The sequence below is a fragment of the Gobio gobio genome, assembly GCF_949357685.1.
Source record: "Gobio gobio genome assembly, chromosome: 4".
NCBI classification, from domain to species: Eukaryota; Metazoa; Chordata; class Actinopteri; order Cypriniformes; family Gobionidae; genus Gobio; species Gobio gobio.
In genome coordinates, this window is record NC_137100.1 from 4072506 (window position 1) to 4098975 (window position 26470).

General features: G+C 35.9%; 1 protein-coding gene across 1 annotated transcript; it reads left to right on the forward strand.

Annotated features, from left to right (window-relative positions):
* ca4a (carbonic anhydrase IV a) lies at positions 1–26470 on the forward strand (the record flags this gene model as incomplete). The annotated part of the gene is made up of 8 exons (XM_079814411.1): positions 1–61; positions 15389–15433; positions 15540–15704; positions 17246–17391; positions 20755–20847; positions 20936–21002; positions 22942–23105; positions 26291–26470. 8 exons carry the CDS (start codon positions 1–3, stop codon positions 26468–26470), a joined length of 921 nt encoding a protein of 306 aa, XP_079670537.1.

Consider the following 26470-nt stretch of genomic DNA (forward strand, 5'->3'; position numbering starts at 1 on the left):
ATGCGGCGTCTGCTTTCAGCTTATCTCCTGCCACTGATTCTGCATGCGTGCACCGGCGCAGGTGAGTCCATCATTATCTGATGCAGAGGCGCTTAATGCTTCATACATTCATATTCACGCTTATTTAAAGTGCTTTGCGTTCATTGATCATATAAATAAGCACTGGTCAGATTAAACTTGACAATGACCTCAGATCTACATTGCATTTATTGGTGATCATTACAGCATCATTTACATACTCTTATGCAACATAATGTATACATATCTGTGATATTACATCAGCATTATTACTGTCAACTGTTTACATGATTTACACTGCCAGTGATATTTAACGTTAAATTAACAGTAATTTAACAATAACAACCTGTGTAATTTCAGTAAAGCCAGTAAAAATGCTTTCTAAAGCTTTTTACTTATTTATAGTTTTGAATATCCACAACTTAAGAATAACCATAAATACATAATGTCATCCCCAAATGCAAAGCATGTCTTTAGTTATTTGTAATAGGCTAACTTCTGTAAGTCTCAGTAAAGATACTGTTAGCTGATTCCAGCCCTCTCTCACCTGGCAGACTGTCATCACTCTGATACATTTAGAAGAACCTTCACTGTCACCTGACGCGCAAACCTCGAACCCCCTAGAAAAGTCCGTCATCGGAAAATAAATAATTCCTGCTCACTGCCTCGTTTTCTGGAGGAAGGAGCATCTTTATTCCTGCTCAAGGACACTAGTCTGTTCCCCGTTCCTTGTGTAGGAGGAGCGCGTAAAATCCGAGGCGTCCTGGTTGTTTGCCAACGAGTGAAGCTCTGATACGCGTCCTGAATCGGAAACATTCATGACTGGAGCTGCACCTGTATTCAGTGTGACAATTATAGACTACTATGACTTTCAAGCAGGTCGACTTTTTAAGGGAACGCCGAAACGCGCGGCGCGTAATGATGGTTCATTACGCGCAACCCAAATTCTCCTCTGGCGCCAATTGTAGCCTACAGTAAGCGTTCCAAAACGCTTTTTGTTGTTGTATGATATGTAAATGAACAATAAAGTGATAATTTTGGTTCGTTTTCGGCTAAATGCTATGGTTACCTCAGACGAATGCGTTCATGCGTCAGGCGAAAATACGCGCTCATCTCGGTTAATGAAACGTAAAAACGAGGTCATAAAAATAGGCATAAATGATGCGTAAAAACGTAGTCTCAGTGTCAATATCAAAGCAAATGTCAGTTATTGTGAATAATCGACATAAATGCCCCTGGATTAAAGATATTAAAACATAATATCTTGCTTTGATGTTAGATATCCTGCTCGCTATAGACATGTCTAAACACTGACGCTTTGTGAACAGGCTATACAAACAACGCTTGACAAACACTCTCCAAGCAAAGCGTTTGACACAAAGATGTTTGTTCTCTTTGACACGCTAAAACAATATGTTGAAATTGAAGATTGGGTCAGTATTGTGTGACTTTGTGTTTGTTTGTGCTTAGCGGAACATGTATGTTGATATTAATGTGATTGCAACACACCGAAAATGATGAGGATGGTGAAGAGAAAAGATCCTTCAGCTTTTGATCTAATGCAATAACGTTCAGATGTTTTACGTGTGACTTCAATGTCCATAAATACTTTCTAGGGCACGTGTATATGCCAATAAAAAGTCAAAAGGTTCCATACAAGAGCCAAAATTAGATACACGTAGCTACACGAGCTTAGAACGTGCAAACACTTTAATCTTCATACCAGCATTAGCATTCACTTAGTAATGTCATGAAGAGGTTAAAGAACCAGGACTGAAAGGTCTTCTTCATTGTTGATTCATATATTGTTCCCTTGATCAACACATAGCTTCAGTCCCTGTGGAGAAACCTGAGGTTAGGTGAACTGTAAATGACTTTTCATTAAAAGCACCTGCTAAATGAGAGCTGAATAAATTAAAAGGTCAATAAAAGTCAATATGGTTCATAAATTGCACCTTAAGTGCTACTAATGAAGAACTGCATAATGTCTTGAACATCAGGGACCAAAACCAAAATAAAAAAAGAAGATCAGTAAAAGATCTTGGATTTATTGTAAACACTTTGAACTATTTTCAAACAGTATTTTTATTTCAAAATACGCACACACTCGAGTAAGTCTAATGGTACACCTAATATGCGAAAACCGCTCCGTTAAAGTTTGTGAATTACCTATCTATCTATCTATCTATCTATCTATCTATCTATCTATCTATCTATCTATCTATCTATCTATCTATCTATCTATCTATCTATCTATCTATCTATCTATCTATCTATCTATCTATCTATCTATCTATCTATCTATCTATCTATCTATCTATCTATCTATCTATCTATCTATCTATCTATCTATCTATCTATCTATCTATCTATCTATCTATCTATCTATCTATCTATCTATCTATCTATCTATCTATCTATCTATCTATCTATCTATCTATCTATCTATCTATCTATCTATCTATCTATCTATCTATAAACCACGTAAATGTTCTGAGCACATGGTCTAAAGTGAAAGGCGCAGGTGCACTTAGGGCGTGTCCGAATCATAGACTGTAAAAAAATATATACATAATAAAGGCTAGATGTCTCGGCCAATGGAGGTCGACGTCCGCACCTGGCGGCCATCTTGTCACAGTCAGCTCGCTCACTCATAACATTGTGTTTTAATGGTGCGTGCACTTTTGAAATAACCATAACTTGCTCAGTTTTCTACCGATTTTCAAACTGTTTGGTTTGTTATAAACGTCAGAGATGTAGTTATGACACTGCATACTTATGAATAATTCATAATTTGTTCAAGCATCCAGAATTATAGCCACGTTAGTAACGTTTGTAAGAAACCAAACCATTTGTAAATCCGTCAAGATTTCAGCGAGATCAGAGTATTTGTGTTCAGATCACTAGCCTTACATCAGGAGCCACAGAGCCCGCCAGAAAGCTTGCATGTGACAAGATGGCCGCCGGTGATGACGTTAGACACTCCGCCGTAAGACATCTAGCCTTTATTATGTATATCTATGGTTTATATAATGTAAACGAATGAGTTATAAATAAATTCACCCCCCTCACAGTCGTCATGAAGGGCAAAATTAGCCGTATAGACCAAAAGCACAATGTGTCCCAGACTGTAAACATGTGTTCTTCTGCTGTAAAGTTGGGCATTTTAACATGAGCTCGATGAGATTCTGCTCCTTCTGGAGTCTTTCTCTAGTGGCCAGACCATGAACTGCAGTTTAAGTCACTTCCGTATTGGCTTCAAGAGAAACTCGGGGAGGAGCCGCTTGGTCCGAATTCACTTTTGCTAGTTTAACGACAGGGAAAAAGTTCTGCGCACCCGGCGTATGATCCAAAAAAGTTGTACCTAGTCTCTTAATGAGTCATGGGTGTGTTTTAGGCGTAACGTGCAATAAACCAATCAGAGGCTCATCTCCCTTTCCATTTAAAAGCCAGTTGCACCGCACCATGGAGGATTTGCTATTTACATGGAGGATTATAGACACCCCCAACCTGACGGGTCAGTTTAAATACGTATGCATTTCCTCGATTGGTTAAATAAGTAGCCAATTTAATTCGTCATTACTGCAAATAGGTAATTCTGATACATGCAGTGACTATCCATTATGACGTTTTTATCTTTATGTACACAATAATAATGTGCATATTGGCATGTGTGTGTGCTGCTTCGCGTCCCTGTGTGTAATAATCAGAGTGTACGCACGTTGTGCACCGCCTATAGGCTCATATTACTAACACATACTTTAAATAACACAAAAAATACTGCGCTATTGACTTTAGAGCAGGTTTGTGTTGGTCAATGGCGCAGTCGTTTTCAGTTCCTCAAAATAGCAACACGCCAACAATGCGTCTGAACACACCTGGTGTTCAGACCATGGATGAACAGATGAGCCAGTGCCAGATAGGGCCCTATATTTTCAATTCAAAACGGCAAAATTTGTCCAAAAATGTTTAGTAGTTTGCATTATATTACTGTTAATTGTTTATAAAAGTGCGAGGGAAGCTTGTTTAGTGAATGTTAGTAAGATGGACCCCATTGACTTTCATAGAAACTGTTTGAATATTCATCTTTTGAGTTCAGCAGAAGAAAGTGAGTGCGGGTGAGTAAATGAGGACCGAATTTTCATTTTTTGGTGTACTGTCTCTTTAAATGTTAATTACCTCACACCTTTTCACCACAAAAACCGGAATGGATTATGTGAAGAGTTAAGCCCCGCCTACTTTGATTTGATTGGCCTTTTCACTCATTCTGACATTGCCGAACGCTGTTAAATGAACGGAGTAAAAACATTTTTTATAATCAGGGATAAATTCTGAATGGATGAACTTTGTAGTGCACATGCGTTGAGCATCTGTGTTCCCATACTGGACTTTAGACCGAATGCAACTCTATTCCCAATCAAGCCGACAGTTAGCCACTGTCTACATAGACGGCTCACTTTTTAGGGCAGCTAACCAAAATGGTTTGAAACATTAGCTTAACCTTCTGACTCATGCGAAGCTCACACAAGACATGCTTTACAAATAAGCTAATAATAAAAATAATCAGAATGAGCTTAATGCAATGTTTACACACACAACATCTGTCTTGGTGAAAGGAGCTTCCAGTGCAGAAAAAAGTACAGACTCAGGGCCCTAACATACATCCGGCGCAATTTGTTTTTTGCTAGCTACCCCTTAACTTTTAGAGAATACACATGAAAATGCACTATCCAAACTTAAAGGGCTGATTCAAGAATGCTTTGAAATATAGATCTAAATTTGGTCTTGTTTTAACCCCTTAACTGTCACCGAATCGCTGGTGGGACGCCTGGCGCTCTTTTTTTGATCGCCTTTTTTTCGTATCATATATTTAAGTAATTATCATAAATTAGGTATCATTTGAAAGCTTACAAACTCTAAATTCATCCTGTGGAAACCGATTTGAAATCAGACGTTGTGTTACCATGGTAACGGTACTCTAAATTCCTCTAGCGGGCTCCTCCCCCTAGTGGGCGGCGTCATGTTTCGTATTACAAAATTTATTTTAACGACTTTATAATCAAAATCTTTTCTAATTTTGACAAAACGCATATCGTTGGAAAGGTCTGAGTCTCAAGGTTCCATATTTGCACTGTTTTGTGGTGGAAGTGATATTTTGACAGATTTACAGGAAAATGCATTAAAAATAATGGATGACACCCGGTGGCTATTTTTGGTACTGCGACTAAACAAAATCTCATGGGGACTTCAATTTTGTTGATATCAACTTCAAATTTGGAACACAACTTGGTTAGACATATGGTTTTGATTTTATAGTAATTTTAGAGTAAAAAATGTTTGGTAAAATATATATTTTATGTAACAATTTTATAATTTTTAATTAATTTTATAACATTTTTATTTACAGTAAATTTAAACTTCCATAACTTTTTCATACTTTCATATTTTGAAATGCTTTAAAATAATGCTATACAATAATCTGCTGAGTGTATTCTTTAAATATCAAATGCTATTTTGAGGAACTGAAAACGACTGCGCCATTGACCAACACAAACCTGCTCTAAAGTCAACAGCGCAGTATTTTTCGTGTTATTTAAAGGGTGTGTTAGTAATATGAGCCTATACACTGTATAAAAAAAAAATCATGTCTCCAATTGAACATTTTCTAGTGAACGATCACATCTAAATTTATTTTAGTTGGCCAAATTGAATTTCTTGAATTTTAATTGAATTAAATTGCAACAATTCACAGAAATTCAATTTGGCCAACTGAAAAATTTAGATGTGATCGGTCACTAGAAAATTTTCAATTGGAGACCTGAATTTTTTTTTTACAGTGTAGGCGCATACACTCTGATTATTACACACACAGGGATGCAGCAGTACACACACATTTTCTAAATATTCAAAATAAAAGGATTCCGAGCGTTCAGTGCTTCCGCATGTAGATAGCGATTCTGCCATGGTGCGAGCGCAGCTGGCTTTTAAAGGGAAAGGGAGATGGGACTCTGATTGTTTTTTTGCACGCTATGCCCAAAACACACCCATGACCCATGACTTAAGAGACGAGGCAGACCCTTTTGGACCATGCGCCTGGCACGCCGACCGTTTTTCACAACGTTAAACTAGCAAAAGTGGATTCTGACACGCCCTTCAGACCATGTGCTTAGATCATTAAAATAGGGCCCATACAGTACAGACATGTTTATCTGTCAAAATGCATTCTGAGATTGTCTTCACCACAAAGGAGACCTCCTGCTGTCTTATTAGGCAGCCTATAAGTGGGCAGTTCACTAGGGGTTTACTGCAATAAATATGAGCTAACATCAGCCTAAACACAGCATAATATCAAACAGCATATTCTAACAAAAAATATGCATATTATGCATGCATAAAAATCAATCTTGCCGTCTAAATATGGAACTTTAGTTGATGTGTTCAGATGCTATATTTCACAAACACAGCACTCAAGCAGATAATATCACGGCAGGATTTTTGTTTTGGTTTACGTGCATGAAACCGTATTGTCTTTATTCCACAGCAGCGTTGAGTCTGTGGCTCTTTGAGATATTACTGTGACACTGTTACTTTGTTTCTTGTACTGCTCTAAAGATCAAAGGCTGTTTGTTCGGTCACTTCAGCTGACGCCGTGAACAGCCAGATATTGTTCTCCACTGACCCGACGCACGAGACCAATGACACCTGCTCATCTCAATACAAACTACGTTGTGCTGTGCACAATAAAAAGTCACCGGTATAGCACTAGTATAGTACAGACTTTCAAAACAGCTATAATAAACAGGAAAATAACCGAATCAATGCAGACTTCATTAAAAACATTAAGGCTCAGTGTGCGTCAAGAAAGAGTTAATTACATGATTCAACCAACAAACATTTTTTCAGCATAAACTCACATTTTTACATTGATTACTCCAACTGGAACCAATTAATCTTATCTTTTATAGCATTTAAATTTAAAGAATAAGATATAACTTGTCACCAAAAGACCAAAAACCATGAAAAAGTAACACTTGATTTATTCTCCATATCTAGTCTTATAAAATGCCTGCTGTGAACTATAAATCCACTGCCCGATTTTCAAAGTTATCAAGACAACTTATTTAAGTTACTATAACTTAATTAAAAAAAAAGAAATCAATGAATGGAGAAATTCCAGTTTAAATTACACACAATATTAAGTTGATGTAATGATCAATATTATGTGAACAGAACTCATCAAAATAATGTTTGCAACTTAAAAGGTTTAATTAAATCAACAAATACAATTTTTTTACTTGCAACCACACTGTAAAAAAAATATGATCAATAAGTTAATGATCAAATTAAGCAATATTCAACAGTTATAGAAGATTCGAGTCAGTTTAATGTAATATAAGTCGAAATTACTTATGCTGCGTTCACACCAGACGCGAATAGAGCGTCCACAGCGAATTGGACGCGAGTATAAATCGAGCGTTTGAAGCGAAATAGCGTTAAAGGCGCTCCAGGAGAAATATGTCATAAACACTACTCTGCCTCTTTTCATTTTCATTAAAAAAATATATTAAACATTAATAGCCACACAAATGTGGTCCAGGCAACGCCTACATTATCTTCACTGCATGTATATTTAAATATCCTAAAAAATAACGTTATGAAACTTCTTTGCCCTCAGTCTAAACGATTTGGCAGACAACAAATTTTAGATTCATGACACCAAAGATCGGCCGTTAGATCTACACAAGACGAATTATATCATGTTTAACCCCCACATGAGCGAGCGGCAGAAGGACTGGCCGAGGAAAGGCTGCTCTCGCCGGGGCTATGAGCGCTGAGCGCCGCTGATCCCCTGGAGCTCACATCTCCACACACACCAGATTATTTTTTTTAAATAGGCGCCCTCTTTATAAATAAACCACAGATTTGAGCTTTAAACAACTATATTCTCACCTGAAAAAGTCTTAAAACTACATTTTGTGACACAATAGTAGTATTTTTAAATTATGCAGGGTTTCTCATCATGTCACTTTACCACGTGACAACAGCAAGCAGGCTCCTGATTGGTTAACGCGGCGCGAATTGACGGCAAAGTAAAACATTTTCAACTCGGGCGTCAGACACGAATTCGCTTCAAACACGTGAATGCACAAAAAGCACCACTTGTATTGCGCAAGGCACTCAATTTGCGTTATTTGCGCGAACTGGACATGCGAATGAGGCGGAAACGCGTCTATTGCGCCGCAGGACCTCCAGACTAGCATCAACGCACCTTTCCATTGACTTAACATTGAAATCACTCGCTCTTGACGCTCTATTCACGTTTGGTATAAACGCAGCAATAAACATCCAAGTTGATTGTATTTAATTTAAGGCAGTGACTTTTTTTTTTTACAATGCATGCACTTTTTTCAGTAAACGTTCTAGAATCAAGATGCAAAAAAACTCAATATTTTAAATCGGCATTATGCTTAAAACAAACAAAAATTGCCAATGGGGTCAGAGAAATTTTACATAACTTAAAGGGAAAACAATATTATTTTTCTGACCCCATTTTAAGCATAAACTCACATTTTTAAGTTGATTAATCAACAGCTAGTATAGCACATACAAAAATAACTTACATAGCATTTAAATTTAATGAATAAGATATAGCTTAAAGATCAAAAACCATGAAAAAGTAACACTTGATTTATTCTCCATATCTAGTCTTATACGATGCCTGCTGCGAACTATAAATCCACTGCCCGAATTTCAAAGTTATCAAGACAACTTAATTAAGTTACTATAACTTAATTTAAAAAAAAGAAATAAATTAATGGAGATATTCCAGTTTAAATGACACACAATACTAAGTTGATGTAATGAACAACATTATTACGTCAACAGAACTCATCAAAATTATTTTTGCAACTTAAAAGGTTTAGATTAGAATTTAACTTGCAACCACACTGTAAAAAATACTTATGATCAATAAGTTCATGATCAAAATAAGCAATATTCAACTTTTTTTTTATAAGTTATAGAACATTCAACAATTTTTTTAAGTCAGTTTAATGTAATTTAAGTTGAAATGACTTAAACATCCAAGTTGATTGTACTTCATTTAAGGCAGCGACTTTTTTTATTTATTTAAAATATAATTTTTTTTGCAATGCATGCACTTTTTTCAATTAACATTCTTAGATCAAGACACATTTACATAAGAAGCAAAATTACTCGAGATATTAAATCGGCATTATGCTTAAAACACACAAAAATTGCCAATGGGAATAATAAACTTAACTTAAAATGGGGTCGGAAAAAAAGATTGGTTTCCCTTTAAGCATAAAAACACTTAATTTTCATGCATTTCATTGTAATTTTTTCTGCTTTGTAAATGTGTTCTGATTTAATTGGACTGGAAAACAAGACAAAAAATACGGATTGCAGCGCATGCATTTATTCATTTAAGTTGTGGTAGTATGCAATTTTAAAGTTGTAAATCAGTAACACACATTCTCTGACTCGAGCATTGAGAAATGCAATGTTTATATGTTTACAAAGCATGAAAGTTCACACTATTAGGGTTTGTCCAAGAGGATGCTACTGTGAGGGAAATGACATCATGTGCATTGGGTAAATGCAGCACACAATGGGAGATGATAAACACGGCCCAGCGTTTTGATCACGGCCTTACGCCGATCACCTCACATTCCTGGCTTTGTGCTCCAGGCGGCTCATGTGGAGAAACTGGGATGCTTTGGCTTTCGCTGCTGTTCACATGGCCTCCCATTGGGCTTCTTTGTGAGCCTATTATCATGTGCCCACAGAAGGAAACGGCATCACAGATGAGGTAGAAAGACCTGCCAGCGGTGCCATTTTTCTGGCACTTCCTTTCCTTTCACACCAATCTGTGGGACCCAACTTAGAAATAACAACCCGACCCATTCGTTTCAATGCCGCGTGTGTTTTTCATAAATATTTGATTTCGGAGATAGGGTCAAAAATAATTTTTGTTCCACCGCCAAGGTGGAGACATCCATTGTGAAATATTAATAAAATAATAAGTACGAAGAATGTGACCCTTGCGATGCTCGGTTCATAGAGTCGTCTATGAGCAGATAGCAGAAACAGATTTGTGTCTTTCCAGCTCTCAAACAATAGAAAAGCAATTCCTGTGTATCAGAAGCATTTGAATGGCAGAGAATAACAGCCGATGGATTGGAGACGTGGGAACGGTTCTTTGTTTGTGAGGGAGTAAAACTAAACAAGCCAACAATCGAGGAGGAGTTTAATAAACATGAATTGATACATTTGATTGACACTGTGACGGAAAACAAGTTTTATGCCAAAAAAAGAAGTAACAAACTGCAGCTGTGGTTGCCAGAAATTTACCGTAAAAAATATGGCAGCAACATTTTGGATTTTACAGGGGGGAAAAATGCAATAAACATTAATTTAACAACATTAATGTACACAGATTATCAGAAAATACTAAGAAGAAACATAAAAAGCAAACAGTTGGATCAACTCAAAAAAATACTTCAATTGGTAACACCTAAAATAATTAAGTTTTTACAACTTAATTTATTACTTTTTATCAACTTAATTTCACAGTTTGTTCAATCCTATTATTTGCATTAGTCTTAATTTACTTAATTTTACTGCATTCCAACTTAAATTCAAAGCAATTACATCAAATGTGTAGCCTGGTTAAAACCAGACCATTCTCAGTAGTAACTGAGTTATGGTCTGGCAAAGCTTCATAGACAAATCATTTCCAAAGGAGCGTCACCAACGGGCGTCGCTCAAATGCCTCTCGGCGCAATTGGATAGACCTCAAACCAATCAGAGCGATGAGGGAGATGACGTATGCAGAGCGACGAAGAAACATCTGACACTCTGGCCGTTTCTCAATATGCGTTCTTGTCTGTACTTGTGTTATCAAATAGGAAATGTCCCCGGTTTCCATTTCAGAAATCTGGTCACCTTACCTAAACCACATATTAATGTTTAAATATTTTTAAAATGTAAACGAAAAGAGGCAGGGTGTTTTATACTTCGTTTAATTATAAATATATAAGATAATGAATGTAGGCCTAACTACCCGTTGCCTGAACCACATGTGTGTGGCTAATATGTTTAAGTTTTGTTTTTTTATGAAATGAGGCAGTGGTGTTTTATGACATATTTTGTATGCGAACTTCTAACTTGCGTCCGTGACTTACCAAGTTTGTTGACTCCGGAGAATGAACTCCCGATGACGGTAATACCGGTAGTTAATATTAAACATATTATAGCCACACAAATGTAGTGAAGGCAATGCATATTATCTTCAATGCATGTATATAACAAAACGAAATATTTAAAAAACCCGGCCTCTTTTCGTTTACATTAAAACATAAAAACATGTAATATCATGTGTGCATAATATAGCCTATGATTATCACTGTAATACAATGAGATATGACAAAACCCAGTCTCTTTTTGTTAAATGTTAGTTTAATGCGTGATCAATATCCATTTTAAAAGTATAAGTAAAAGGTATTAGAAGCTATACAATACATAAAGCAATTCAGTCAAAGAAAGTCAGCGCTATAGGAGACTACAACGGTAAAGTTTAATAGCTTACAAATATAAAGTTATGAAACTTCACTTTGCCCTCAGACAAAACGATCTGTCAGGGAACAAATTATAGATTAATGAGAGCAAAGATCAGCCGTTAGATCTACACAAGACGAATCATATCTTCACATCAGAGCCAGCGGCAGACGGCAGAAGGACTGGCCGAGGAAAGGAGCCTCTCGGTGGGGTTTATGAGCGATTGAGCGCCGCTGGTCCACTGGAGCTCACAACTCCAAAAACGGCAGATCAAATTTTAAAAAAGGCGCTCTCTTTATAAATAAACCACAGATTTTGGCTTTAAAAACAACTACATTCTCGCCTGAAAAGGACTTTTTTTGTGAAACATTAACAATACCAGAGAGCTCTCGCTAAGACAAGCAGACTTTTGCCGAGTCCAGTCGGTAAGACAGCGATAACATCTTTTTTAGATATGAAGGCTTCTTGTGTTGTTCTTTGCTCTGGTTTTAACGGAATGGAAAAGTTTAAATCGCTTAAAACAGCCGCGATAGCTGATAGTGATGTTCCACTGCTGCATCCATCTTTGTAGTCAGTGTACAGAATCTGCTTCACTGTCGCTGCGCTGTCGTCATCGTGTAAAGCCCGCCTCAACGTTTCTGATTGGTGCCTCGATTTCTGGGGCTTAGAAATGGGCTTGAATGGGCTCTTTGCCAGACTACTTGCAGAGCAAATCTAAATTTGCCGGAAGTTGTCTGGGTTTTCCCAGGCTATCAAATGTGGAGTGTCACAGGGAATTCTGGGAATCAGTTTATGCTTTTTCACTGTAAATTATACAAAAACGAATAAAAACGTTATTTTACTGTAAAATTACATTAAATGTATATGGTTAGATCAGTTATTCACCGTATAAAGAATGGAAACGTTTTACCATTTTTAGTAGTTTTTTTTTTACCGTAGCATGTTTACAGTCTTTTACCGTTAAAATCACAATAATTTTTTACAGTACTGGATGATAGTAATTGACACATTTGTGTCTTTTTATGTCTCCTAAGAAGTTTTGAAGAAGAATCACCTCACAATCAAAAACTCAAATGTTAAACAACCGAGAACCAAATGCAATTTCCAAGCAATAACATTTGGGTCATCAGTGACATTTCTCTTTAATTCCTAAAATAACAGGATCTCATTCTGAGGGGAAAGGAGATGTAGGGTCACAAAATCAAGTCATGACTGAGCAACTTCTTACACAAGTCGCCAGATAGACTTCAAAACATCCCGTTAGTTATATGAAGATAGTTTTGTCATTATTAACAGCTCTCATAACAGTTTAATATAATCTGTGTTCATTGTGAGCGCGAGAGGTTTCCCTTTTGGACATGACAATAGCATGAGGTCATTAGAATTAAGAACTTGTTTAATATGCTAATTTTTGAATAATTCCTATTTTTTTATGTTTTTGAAAGAAGTCTCTTCTGCTCACCAAGGCTGAATTTAAAAAATACAGTAAAAACTGTAATATTGTAAAATAGATTTACAATTTAAAAGTACTGTTTTCTATTTGTGAAAAGTGTGAAGTGTTTGTATTTAAGTGTGAAAAAAATTAAAAGTGCATTTAAAAAAAGAACAAGCATGATTTCATCTCTGAAATGTCTTAGTGTGTGTTTTGGTCATAATTTAGAGTTTTAAAAAAAATCCAATTTCATAATTAGTCATAATTTAGAATTTAAGTCATAATTTTGACTTTAAATCCCAAATTTTGAATTTATCTCAGAATTTAAGTCTTAATTTGAACTGTTCATCTCACAATGACTTAGCATGTCATATTTTTGACTTTTTATCTAATAATGAGGACTTTTAAAACCATATTTTCAACATTTTATCCTATAATTATGACTTAGCATGTCGTATTTTTGACTTTTTATCTAATAATGAGGACTTTTAAAACCATATTTTCAACATTTTATCCTATAATTATGACTTAGCATGTCGTATTTTTGACTTTTTATCTAATAATGAGGACTTTTAAAATTATATTTTCAACATTTTATCTTATAATTATGACTTAGCATGTTGTATTTTTGACTTTTTATCTAATAATGAGGACTTTTAAAACCATATTTTCAACATTTTATCCTATAATTATGACTTAGCATGTTGTATTTTTGACTTTTTATCTAATAATGAGGACTTTTAAAAACCTATTTTCAACATTTTATCTTATAATTATGACTTAGGATTTCATATTTTCGACTTTTTATCTAATAAAAGAGGACTTTTAAAATCATATTTTCAACATTTTATCTTATAATTATGACTTAGTATGTTGTATTTTTGACTTTTTATCTAATAATGAGGACTTTTAAAATTATATTTTCAACATTTTATCTTATAATTATGACTTAGCATGTTGTATTTTTGACTTTTTATCTAATAATGAGGACTTTTAAAACCATATTTTCAACATTTTATCCTATAATTATGACTTAGCATGTTGTATTTTTGACTTTTTATCTAATAATGAGGACTTTTAAAAACCTATTTTCAACATTTTATCTTATAATTATGACTTAGGATTTCATATTTTCGACTTTTTATCTAATAAAAGAGGACTTTTAAAATCATATTTTCAACATTTTATCTTATAATTATGACTTAGTATGTTGTATTTTTGACTTTTTATCTAATAATGAGGACTTTTAAAAACCTATTTTCAACATTTTATCTTATAATTATGACTTAGGATTTCATATTTTCGACTTTTTATCTAATAATGAGGACTTTTAAAAACCTATTTTCAACATTTTATCTTATAATTATGACTTAGGATTTCATATTTTCGACTTTTTATCTAATAATGAGGACTTTTAAAAACCTATTTTCAACATTTTATCTTATAATTATGACTTAGCATGTTGTATTTTTGACTTTTTATCTAATAATGAGGACTTTTAAAAACCTATTTTCAACATTTTATCTTATAATTATGACTTAGGATTTCATATTTTCGACTTTTTATCTAATAAAAGAGGACTTTTAAAATCATATTTTCAACATTTTATCTTATAATTATGACTTAGTATGTTGTATTTTTGACTTTTTATCTAATAATGAGGACTTTTAAAAACCTATTTTCAACATTTTATCTTATAATTATGACTTAGGATTTCATATTTTCGACTTTTTATCTAATAATGAGGACTTTTAAAAACCTATTTTCAACATTTTATCTTATAATTATGACTTAGGATTTCATATTTTTGACTTTTTATCTAATAATGAGGACTTTTAAAATCATATTTTCAACATTTCATCTTATAGTTATGACCTAGCATGTCATATTTTCAACATTTCATCTTATAGTTATGAATTAGCATGTCATATTTTTGACTTTTTATTTAATAATGAGGACTTTTAAAATCATATTTTCAACATGTTCTCTCTTAATTATGACTTTCTGATCATTGAAATGAGCTGATCAGTAATATGGTTGAATATCTAGTGTCCCAAACTGAGCAAGCGGTGGCAAGGTACCCAAACTCCATCAGGTGACTGGAGAACATTTTGGGGGGGAGAAATCAGGCTGTTTTACATTGTAATATTATTTCAAAATTTGACAGATTTTACTATATTTTTAATCAAATACATGCACCCTTGGTTAGCAAAAGAGACTCTTTCAAAAACATTTGAAAAAATCTTAATTATTTCAAACTTTTGACAGGTAGTGTACATCAGACAAAACAAGTACTAATGCAGAAATTATTTAAATAAAGCATTTAAATTTACTAACTAATCCTTTATACTCACACAGACTGGTGCTACCAGACGCAGGCCAGCTGTGAATCGCACTGTAAAGGTAAGCCGAGTTCCTGGAGAAACATCTGTCTTTAATTGTGCCATTCTAGACGTGTTATTCGATTACAGTATCCAAACTAAATCTAGCTTCTCTGTGTTGTTCTAAGGACCGGATCGATGGAGTGAAGTGAACGCAGAATGTGGGAAAACCAGACAGTCGCCAATCAACATAGTGACGAAGAAAACCAAGCTGGACGAGCGACTGACGCCTCTCAAATTCACCGGCTACCAGGAGTTATTCGACAGCTCTGTGAAGAACAACGGCCACTCGGGTAAGACACAACTACTGACTGATGAAGAGCGTGGAGCTCGTCACATTTGTTACACTTTAGTGAGCTCATTAAAGGTTTTTGGTCTATATTTTGGTCGTGCATCTTAGTTGCATGCTTTATATTATTGTTTAAAAAACTAAACTAAAACATATTGCCAGCACAGGTAAAAATGATGCTTAGTAATTTAGTCTTTTTATTACAAATACTTCAAATTAAAAATACTTATATTAAAGGGCCACTACTTTTGAAAATTTGTTGAGTTGAGAAAAGTTGAGTTTTACCGTTTTCGAATCCATTCAGCCGATCTCCAGATCTGGAGGTAGCACTTTTAGCATAGCTTAGCATAGATCATTGAATCTGATTAGACCGTTAGCATCTCGCTCAAAAATGACCAAAGACTTTCAATATTTTTCCTGTTTAAAACTTGACTCTTCTGTAGTTAGATCGTGTACAAAGACCGATGGAAAATGAAACGAGTCAAGAGTGAAGAGTCAAGTTTTGAATATCGAAACTTTGGTCATTTTTGAGCGAGATGCTAACGGTCTAATCAGATTCAATGATCTATGCTAAGCTATGCTAAAATTGCTACCGCCAGACCCGGAGATCGGCTGAATGGATATGAAAACGGTAATAGTCAATTGTAACTCTAGGGGAGACGGAAAATGAGCCTATTTTCAAAAAAAGTGGCGTGTTCCTTTAAGACAAATTTTTTTTAATTAAGCGAGTTTATGCGTAAAACAAGACTACATATCTGCCAAGGGGGTAAGAGACATAATGTTGTTTTCCCTTTGAATTACGTTTATTTAATTTTATTTATTACAGTTTTTTTACTGTAGCATTTTTACAGTCTTTTACCGTTAAAATCACGATAACTTACTGCAAACAAATCTAAATATTGAGAAAATTGCCTTTAAAGTTCTCCAAATTAAAAAGTCCTTAGCAATGCATATTACTAATGATAATACATTTTATATATATTTACGGTAGGAAATTTACAAAATATCTTCATGGAACATGATCTTAATATCCTAATGATTTTTGGCATAAAAGAAAAATTGATAATTTTGACCCATACAATGTATTGTTGGCTATTGCAACAAATATACTGTATTGTTTAAAACATTTTTTTTTTCAATAACAAAAATAGTTATATTTTTGGCAAAAGTAATGCCCCTTTCATTCCAAAAGTGAAATGAATAATCCTCAGGCTGAAGGAAATGCGCAATTTTGGATCACAGAAGAATGACGCAGAAGAAGAAAGTTAAAATTAATGAAGATATTTTGTTGTAAATAAAAAAGTAATGCAATACTTTACTTGCTACTTGAAAAAAGCAATCTGATTACATAACTCGCGTTACTTGTAAGGCAACACTGGATGTTATTTTTGCGGTTTATATGCATGCAACAAGATTCAATCTGTGCTTGTGCAATAAAAACAGAACTGTAAATGTGTAATTCAGCAGAAATTAGTATCTTTTCTCTTTCACTGACAATCACTCAAATCAGCTCAAAAAAAATCCCTATTGTCTTTTCCACCTCAGTTCAGGTCAGTATTCCCATCAAAGCCACCGTGTCTGGAGGAAACCTGGAAGAAACGTACAAGGCTGTGCAGTTTCACCTCCATTGGGGTGTCAGCGGAGGGCCTGGATCTGAACACACCATCGATGGAGAGCAGTATCCTATGGAGGTGAGTCCTATTGCTGCGATTAAAGCCAAAATATACTTAGTTTTTTACACGTACAGTGTGCATGACACATTTCGTCACCAGAATAGTATGCGCAACCAACAATTTTTGCGCATTGAATTTGCACTAATCAGTTGTTCCACAAGGTGGCAACAATCAAGGAACTTAGTACACGATGTAACTACAGAAGAGTCAAGTTTTATATATATCGAATATCAAAACTCTTTGGTCATTTTTGAGCGAAATGCTAACGGTCTAATCAGATTCAATGATCTATGCTAAGCTATGCTAAAAATACTTCCGCCAGACCTCAAACTCAACTGTTTAACTCTAGGGGAGTTGGAAAATGAGCCTATTTTCAAAAAAAAGTGGAGTGTTCCTTTAAAAACTTTTTTAAAGGCATGGTTGATTATGATTTCACTGGTTTAACTTTAGTTAGTATGTAGTGTTGCTGTTTGAGAATAAACAGGATCTGCAAAGTTACAACGCTCAAAGTTTAAAGCAAAAGGGAGATATTTTATTTTACAGAAATCATTTTTAAAGGACTACAACAAATGGCTGGTATAGACTATACAAGCTTCCTCCCGGGTTAGTGACATCACTAACCCTGAAATGTACATAAACCCGCCCCCCCGGGAACAAGCAACAAAGGGGGTGAGGCTATGTTGAGAATTTATAGATTATCATGACTAATGATCATCATCAACTATCCATTCAGAAACGTCCTGTCACTTCTTCTTGAGTCTCTCCATCATTGTCCGGTTTGAACATAAAAGCCTGAACAGTTTCATTGCGTGGTCATCAGAGCTGCTAACACCAGCTCTTGAAGCTCCGCCCCATGAGCAGAAGCTCATTTGCATTTAAAGGGACAGGGACAAAAACAAAAATGGCACGTTTATGCTCACCCTCAAAAAGTGACAATTTTAACATGCTATAAAAAACTGTGGGAACAGCAGACTTATTTTACATCTTGCAAAAAGGGGCAATCGACCACCCCAATAAAACACTACAGTTAACAAAAACGAGTGATTTTTTTGCGAAAATCAGTCTTTAGGTACGTAGTGTTTCTTTACAAAGTGTCATTGCCATCTACTGGCCTGACAGCATAATACAGTGATTTTAGTTGTTTTCGCCGATCCTTGTGATCCATTTTGACAGTGTTGACTGTCTGTACGGGAAAAAAGCAATGGACATCCTTATATACATATACCCTATTTTTGTTTAATTAATCACTAGGGGTGTAACGGTACGCAAAACTGACGGTTCGGTACGTACCTCGGTTTTGAAGTCACGCTTCGGTACGAGTTCGGTACAACAGTTTTATTTGATTTATTTTTATTAAACAGTGGTTTTATGAAAAAAATTGTGTCTGTCATTAAATTAATTCAATTGTAACTAAAAGTTTCTTAAAGATAATGCTGTAAACTAGGCTATATAGGGAGCCTTTACTTACACATTGCTACTAAAGATTAACAACAGAGCCCAAACTATTAGCCTAAATTCATTTGCTATTTGTTTTTAGCTCAAGCTTCACATAAGGGAGTTTTTGTATTAACTTCTAAATGTAATTTTAAAAAATTCTCTAATTCGTTGTTGAAATATAATCAAAATACAGTGGCTGTCATTTTCATGACAGATTTATTTAAACATACATTAAATAAACAAGACATCACTAACAGGTTAGGTGGAATATAATGAATAGGCTAATATAGGTATTTAGCGAAAGAGTTGATTTCTCTAGTGAAGTAAAAGCTGTGGACAATGAATGACTGCCTGAGGTAATGTTACGTGACATTGTTTACAAAATGTTTTATTGTCTTTCCACCGTTGAAACACCCATTGAGCGATTAAACGACATATGGTACATTTCAGTAAGTTATCATGTATCCTCAACATACCTTAAGAGATGTTATTTTATGTTTATTCTTTAGGAAGAGATGATCGCGTTCACCCGCGCGCCGCCGCTTGAAGTTGAACTGATGCGTCTATACAGCGGCTATACAGTCACATTAAAGAGCGTCGAAACGGCATTTATGATAAAATGGACTGAATACTCAATATGTTCGTGTGGGAACACGGATTGAAGTGTGTTCCGCGTTTACAAACAAGTCGACTGTTAACTGTTAACCCTCTGGTGCTCTTGGTTTAGGGGTTGCATTGGTCGTCTTCCCGGTCATAAGTGACCGGACACCTAAAAATTAAACTTCCTCCACCCCAGTAAAACCAATGCAATTTATTTTTCTTCAATAATATTTTTTCTTTTTAATTTTGTATTTTGAGATGATTTGATGGTATTTTTTTATATATTTATGCAATAATTATGGTCTATTTTTGCCATTGAAACTTATAAAAAAAAAAATGTTTTTTTTTACTTATTGCAGTATTTCAGGTTAAAATAGAGACTAGGCCTTCAAAATTATTTTTTAAGGCAGATTAGCGCCCTCTTTTGGAATTATTTAAGAAATCATGCAACCATGTGTAATTTTTTTTTTATGGATTTGAATATATATTTTAAAAAAAAATCTCAAAAACTATTTATTATAAAGTTTTAGATACATTTTTTTTGTTAGAAATATAGATTTTTTTCTGTGAATTTGTGTTTTTGCAGATTTCCCATTCATTTCCTATGGTGGTCATTTTTGACCGAAGAGCACAAGCGGGAGCATTTTTTTTACGACCAATTAGCATGCTCGAATCATGCCCTCAAATTTTGTGTGTTTACATACTTAATGCTAGAAAAGTCACCAAGTTTCATATCATTCTGAAGCTGTGATTTTTAAAAATGTGGTTTTTCAAATGTGGTTCATAGGTTCAGTTTTTCATAGGTGTGTGTGTGTGTGTGTATAAGTGTGTGTGTGTGGATGGATGTGTCAATATCACACTCTTGATGTTTTAGAGTGTCACCCCTTTACTGCTGTGTACTTTTTTCAGCATAGTGGCCGATTTGTAGATTGTACACACAAGTATTCGGTGATTTTTTGTGTTTTTGCCGATTTCCCATTCATTTCCTATATGGTGGTCATTTTTGACCAAAGAGCACAAGCATGACAAATTAGCATGCTCGAATCATGACCCCAATTTTTTTGTGTGTTTACATACCTAATGCAAGAAAAGTGACCAATTTTCATATCATTCCGATGAAGCTGTGATTTTTAACATTTCAAAACTTTCCGGTTAGAAATGAGCAAAGAGCACCAGAGGGTTAAAGACTGCACTCGGATACCGTTCGGTACAAAAAGCCCTGTAACCGAAAGCCCTGTACCGAAACGGTTTGATACGAATACGTGTACCGTTACACCCCTATTAATCACTGTAAACATTATTCTTTTTTATATGAATAAATTATATGATTTACTCTCTCCCCAGCTGCATATTGTGCACATGAAACAAAGATACAGCAGCCTTGAAGACGCACTCAAAGATCCTTCTGGAGTCGCTGTGTTGGGATTCTTCTATGAGGTTTGAAATGCACTTTTTGTTCAGTTTGCTTCGAGAGTGGTGATTTGAATACATGATGAAAAACATTAATACCATCACTTCTATGCAGGAGTCAAGCATCTCAAACAGAAAGTACGACATCTTCACACATGCCCTGCGCAGCGTGCAGAACACAAGTAAGGCCACGCCGTCGATTTCCACACAGTCATTCTGACTTGCAGTAAATATGTGCACTTTGGATATGTGCACTTTGGATTTTTGATACTCGTGCAATCATTTCCATGCTTCCTCTTCGCTGTAAATGCATTTTAACATGCAATAAATAAAAAAAAAGAACAATAGCAGATTGATGTGGCACACTGACGTCAAACTAAATATACCCTGGAATATATTGAAGTGTGTAATCTGTTCAATGTTCAACTAGTCTGCGGTGTGCCGGTTTAATGTTCAGAATCTCAATAAGTCAGTTATTAGTACTGACGCTTTCAAAACATTGATCAATTGTGACTCAACCAATGACGTGAGTTTGAGGGACAATAGCAGTATCTGTACATGACTGTTGTTATCTTTATTTTTCTTTATATAGTTCCGTTCTGTGCTGTTAGTGGCACACTGATAAGAATGATTTGAAAAGAAGGAAAAAGTATTCTATATTAATACTCAATTTAAGCATGTAGAAATTAAAGCGTAAATAGCAGCATTATACAATTAAGTAAAATTACATAACTTTTTCTGACACTGGTGTTCCCATCACGCACTGGGGTTTTTAATAATTAAAGGTGCAGTAAGCGATTTCTGGGTAAGGCTGTTGAAAGTGAATCGAACTGAGCACCAAAACAAAACACACTCGTAGCCAATCAGCGGTAAGGGGCGTGTCCACTTATGAGGGGGAGGTGCCTGTGCTGCATAACATTTGGGGGTGGAGCTATCAATATAGGGGTGTCAATCTTTCGGGTAGGGGCGTGTTTGTTTTGTTTAAAATATCAATAGTTTCTCAGAAATTGCTTACTGCACCTTGAAAGGGATAGTTCACCCAAAAATTAAAATTAGCCCATGATTTACTCACCCTCAAGTCATCCGAGGTGTAGCCTATAGGACATTCTTCTTTCTATTTGAGTTATATTAAAAAAGTTCAGGCTAATCCAAGCATTATAATGGCAGTAATCGTTGCTCTGTTTTTGAAGTCCATAAAAAGTGCATCTGTCCGTCATATAACTGCTCCACACGGCTCTGGGGGGTTAATAAAGGCCTTCTGAAGTGAATTGATGCGTTTGTGTAAGAAAAATATCCATATTTAAAACTTTATCAAGTTCTAGCCGACCGCCTTCCGTGGAAAAGTGTTGAAAGTGCCTTCTCGCAACTCAAGATGGGTACGAGACGTCATAACGAGCATCATAGATATACATAATAAAGGCTAGATGTCTCGTCCGCGCTGCTGGCCAATGGAGGTCGACGTCTGCACCTGGCGGCCATCTTGTCACAGTCAGCTCGCTCACTCGTAACATTGTGTTTCAATGGTGCGTGTACTTTCTAAATAACCATAACTTGCTAAATTTTCTACCGATTTTCAAACTGTTCGGTTTGTTATAAACGTCAGAGATGTAGTTATGACACTGCATACTTATGAATAATTATTCATAATTATACCCAAGTTAATAACGTTTGTAAGAAACCAAACCATTTGTAAATCCGTCAGGATTTCAGCGAGATAAGAGTATTTGTTTTCTTACATCAGGCACCACAGAGCCCGCCAGAAAGCTTGCCTGTGACAAAATGGCCGTTGGTGATGATGTTAGAGACTCCGCTGTAAGACATCTAGCCTTTATTATGTATATCTTCTGTCGGCCGAAACTTTACTATATAAAGTTTTAAATATGGATATTTTTACTTACTCAAATGCATCGGTTCGCTTCAGAAGGCCTTTTAAAGGCGCTTTTATTAGAGAAGATTCAAAAAGACACGAGCACAGCAGTTAAAGACGTCCATCTACATTGAAAAACAATGGGAAAATAGTGCAGTGGAAAGCAAAAACATTCTGTTGAATGGATAGCCTCAAAATGTAACTCACTGGAACACAAAGAACACCGTCTGAATAACTCTTTTACATTTGCGCAGATGAAAACACGACCCTTCGCAAGATCTCCCTGAATCAGCTCATTCTGCCCGAAGTGAACATGACGAACTATTACCGGTATGACGGGTCACTAACCACGCCGGACTGCACCGAGGTCGTGGTGTGGACGGTATTTGAAAACCCCATTCCCCTCAAAAGTGAACAGGTACGTCCCATGATGACTTCCCATGCTATGCAATATGACGTCAGACTGACGTTGGGTTCTGACATCAAGCCGATTTTCATTTTCAACCAAATTGCAACGTCCGTCCAACGTTGGATGTTGACGTCAATCTGACGTTGGGTTCTGACGTCAATCTGACGTTGGGTTCTGACGTCAATCTAACGTTGAGTTCTGGCGTCAACCCGATTTTCATTTTCAACCAAAATGCAACGTCCGTCCAACGTTGGATGTTGACGTCAATCTGACGTTGGGTTCTGACGTCAACCCGATTTTCATTTTCAACCAAAATGCAACGTCCGTCCAACGTTGGATGTTGACGTCAATCTGACGTTGGGTTCTGACGTTAATCTAACGTTGGGTTCTGACGTCAACCCGATTTTCATTTTCAACCAAAATGCAACGTCCGTCCAACGTTGGATGTTGACGTCAATCTGACGTTGGGTTCTGACGTTAATCTAACGTTGGGTTCTGACGTCAACCCGATTTTCATTTTCAACCAAAATGCAACGTCCGTCCAACGTTGGATGTTGACGTCAATCTGACGTTGGGTTCTGACGTTAATCTAACGTTGGGTTCTGACGTCAACCCGATTTTCATTTTCAACCAAAATGCAACGTCCGTCCAACGTTGGATGTTGACGTCAATCTGACGTTGGGTTCTGACGTCAACCCGATTTTCATTTTCAACCAAAATGCAACGTCCGGCCAACGTTGGATGTTGACGTCAAGCTGACGTTGGGTTCTGACGTCAATCTAACGTTGGGTTCTGACGTCAATCTGACGTTGGGCTCTGGCGTCAACCCGATTTTCATTTTCAACCAAATTGCAACGTCTGTCCAACGTTGGATGTTGACGTCAATCTAACGTTGGGTTCTGACGTCAATCTAACGTTGGGTTCTGACGTCAACCCGATTTTCATTTTCAACCAAATTGCAACGTCCGTCCAACGTTGGATGTTGACGTCAATCTAACGTTGGGCTCTGACGTCAATCTAACGTTGGGTTCTGACGTCAACCCGATTTTAATTTTCAACCAAATTGCAACGTCCGTCCAACGTTGGATGTTGACGTCAATCTGACGTTGGGTTCTGACGTTAATCTAACGTTGGGTTCTGACGTCAACCCGATTTTCATTTTCAACCAAAATGCAACGTCCGTCCAACGTTGGATGTTGACGTCAATCTGACGTTGGGTTCTGACGTCAACCCGATTTTCATTTTCAACCAAAATGCAACGTCCGGCCAACGTTGGATGTTGACGTCAAGCTGACGTTGGGTTCTGACGTCAATCTAACGTTGGGTTCTGACGTCAATCTGACGTTGGGCTCTGGCGTCAACCCGATTTTCATTTTCAACCAAATTGCAACGTCTGTCCAACGTTGGATGTTGACGTCAATCTAACGTTGGGTTCTGACGTCAATCTAACGTTGGGTTCTGACGTCAACCCGATTTTCATTTTCAACCAAATTGCAACGTCCGTCCAACGTTGGATGTTGACGTCAATCTAACGTTGGGCTCTGACGTCAATCTAACGTTGGGTTCTGACGTCAACCCGATTTTAATTTTCAACCAAATTGCAACGTCCGTCCAACGTTGGATGTTGACGTCACGCTGACGTTGGGTTCTGACGTCAATCTAACGTTGGGTTCTGATGTCAAATCGATTTTCATTTTCAACCAAATTGCAACGTCCATCCAACGTTGGATGTTGACGTCAATATGATGTTGGCTTGAGACGTTGGCTCAACGTTAGATTTTGGTTAGTTAATAGCACAACCTAAAACCAACAAAGGATCAACGTCTAATGATGTTAGAATCTGACGTCAATATGATGTTGGCTTGAGACGTTGGGTCAACGTTGGATTTTGGTTACTTTACAACACAACTTAAAAACAACTAAATATCAACATCAGCTGACGTTGGTATTGGACGTCAAATTAACGTTGACATTAGACGTTGAGCTGACGTTGAACCAAAATGTAACCAAATATCAACGTCTTATGACGTGTGCCTAATGGGAACGGCTTCTCAAGTCATACAGTTTTGACAGTTTCCGAGTTGGATGGGTCATAAAATTAGAGAACTATTGCTAAGTTGTATTCATATTTCTATATATATTATTACTTCTGCATATACACATGCACTACAGGTCAAAAGTTAGGAATAATTAAGATGTTTTAATGTTTTTAAAAGAAGTCTTTTGTGCTCACCAAGGCTGCATTTATTTGAAACGTACAGTAACAATAAAACCAATATTATTACGGTCTAAATTAACTGTTCTATGCGAATATATAGTAAAATATAATTTATTCCTGTGATCAAAGCTGAATTTATCAGCATCATTTGTCAGATCCTTCAGAAATCATTATAATATGAGGATTTGCTGCTCAAGAAACATTTATGATTATTATCAATGTTGAAAACAGTTGTGCTGATTCATATTTTCATGGAAACTGCAGTAAATTTAAATTTTCTGGAATATTTTATGAATAGAATGTTCAAAAGAACAGCATTATGTAACATTATAAACGTCTTTACTGTCACTTTTGGTCAATTTAATGCTGATTAAAAGTAATAAATCTTACTAACGCCAAACCTTTCAATAGTAGTTGATATGGTTTCCATAAAAATATGAAAATATGACTAAATGAATAAATGCAGCCTTGTTGAGCAGAGGCTTTTCAAAACCGTAGTGTTTAAATAAATAACAATTAAAAAAAAAAAAGTATTTATTTTACCGAAACTTTAAAATCGACAGTAAGCTGACAATCTAGAGTGGTGAATTATACAATTGCACGGGTAATGTTTATATGGTTGTCAACAAAATTGTATATTTCATTCAAAATCCACTGGATATTGGCTAAATATCTAAATAAGCAAGAATGAACATTGTGCCCTCTTTCTTTCCAACAGCAAAGCTTCAATTAGCATGAAATTAAATGCAATAATTGAAATAAGAGTTTCTGTTGATTAATCTAATGTGTTCGTATTAACTTTTAGTTAATTCTAGTTTCAAAAATGTAATTAAACCAGGTTAATTAAACCAACAATCATTTTTTACAGTGTAAGAGTGAAATTTACGATAGCACTTAAAGGGCCAGTTCACCCAAAAATGAACATTGTTCTAAACCTGTATGACTGTCTTTAATTATTATTATTATTTTCCTACAGCTTCTGGCATTTTCCGCCCTGAAGTTTAATGATGGGAAGGCAATGGTGGGAACATTCAGACCCGTGCAGCCTCGTAATGGACGTGTGGTGTATCGGTCCAGCGGCGCTGTGGTCGTGGCCAGCGCCGTCCTTCTGTTGGCCTCCATCTTCACAGCATTTGGTCTGTCCCATCTAAACTAG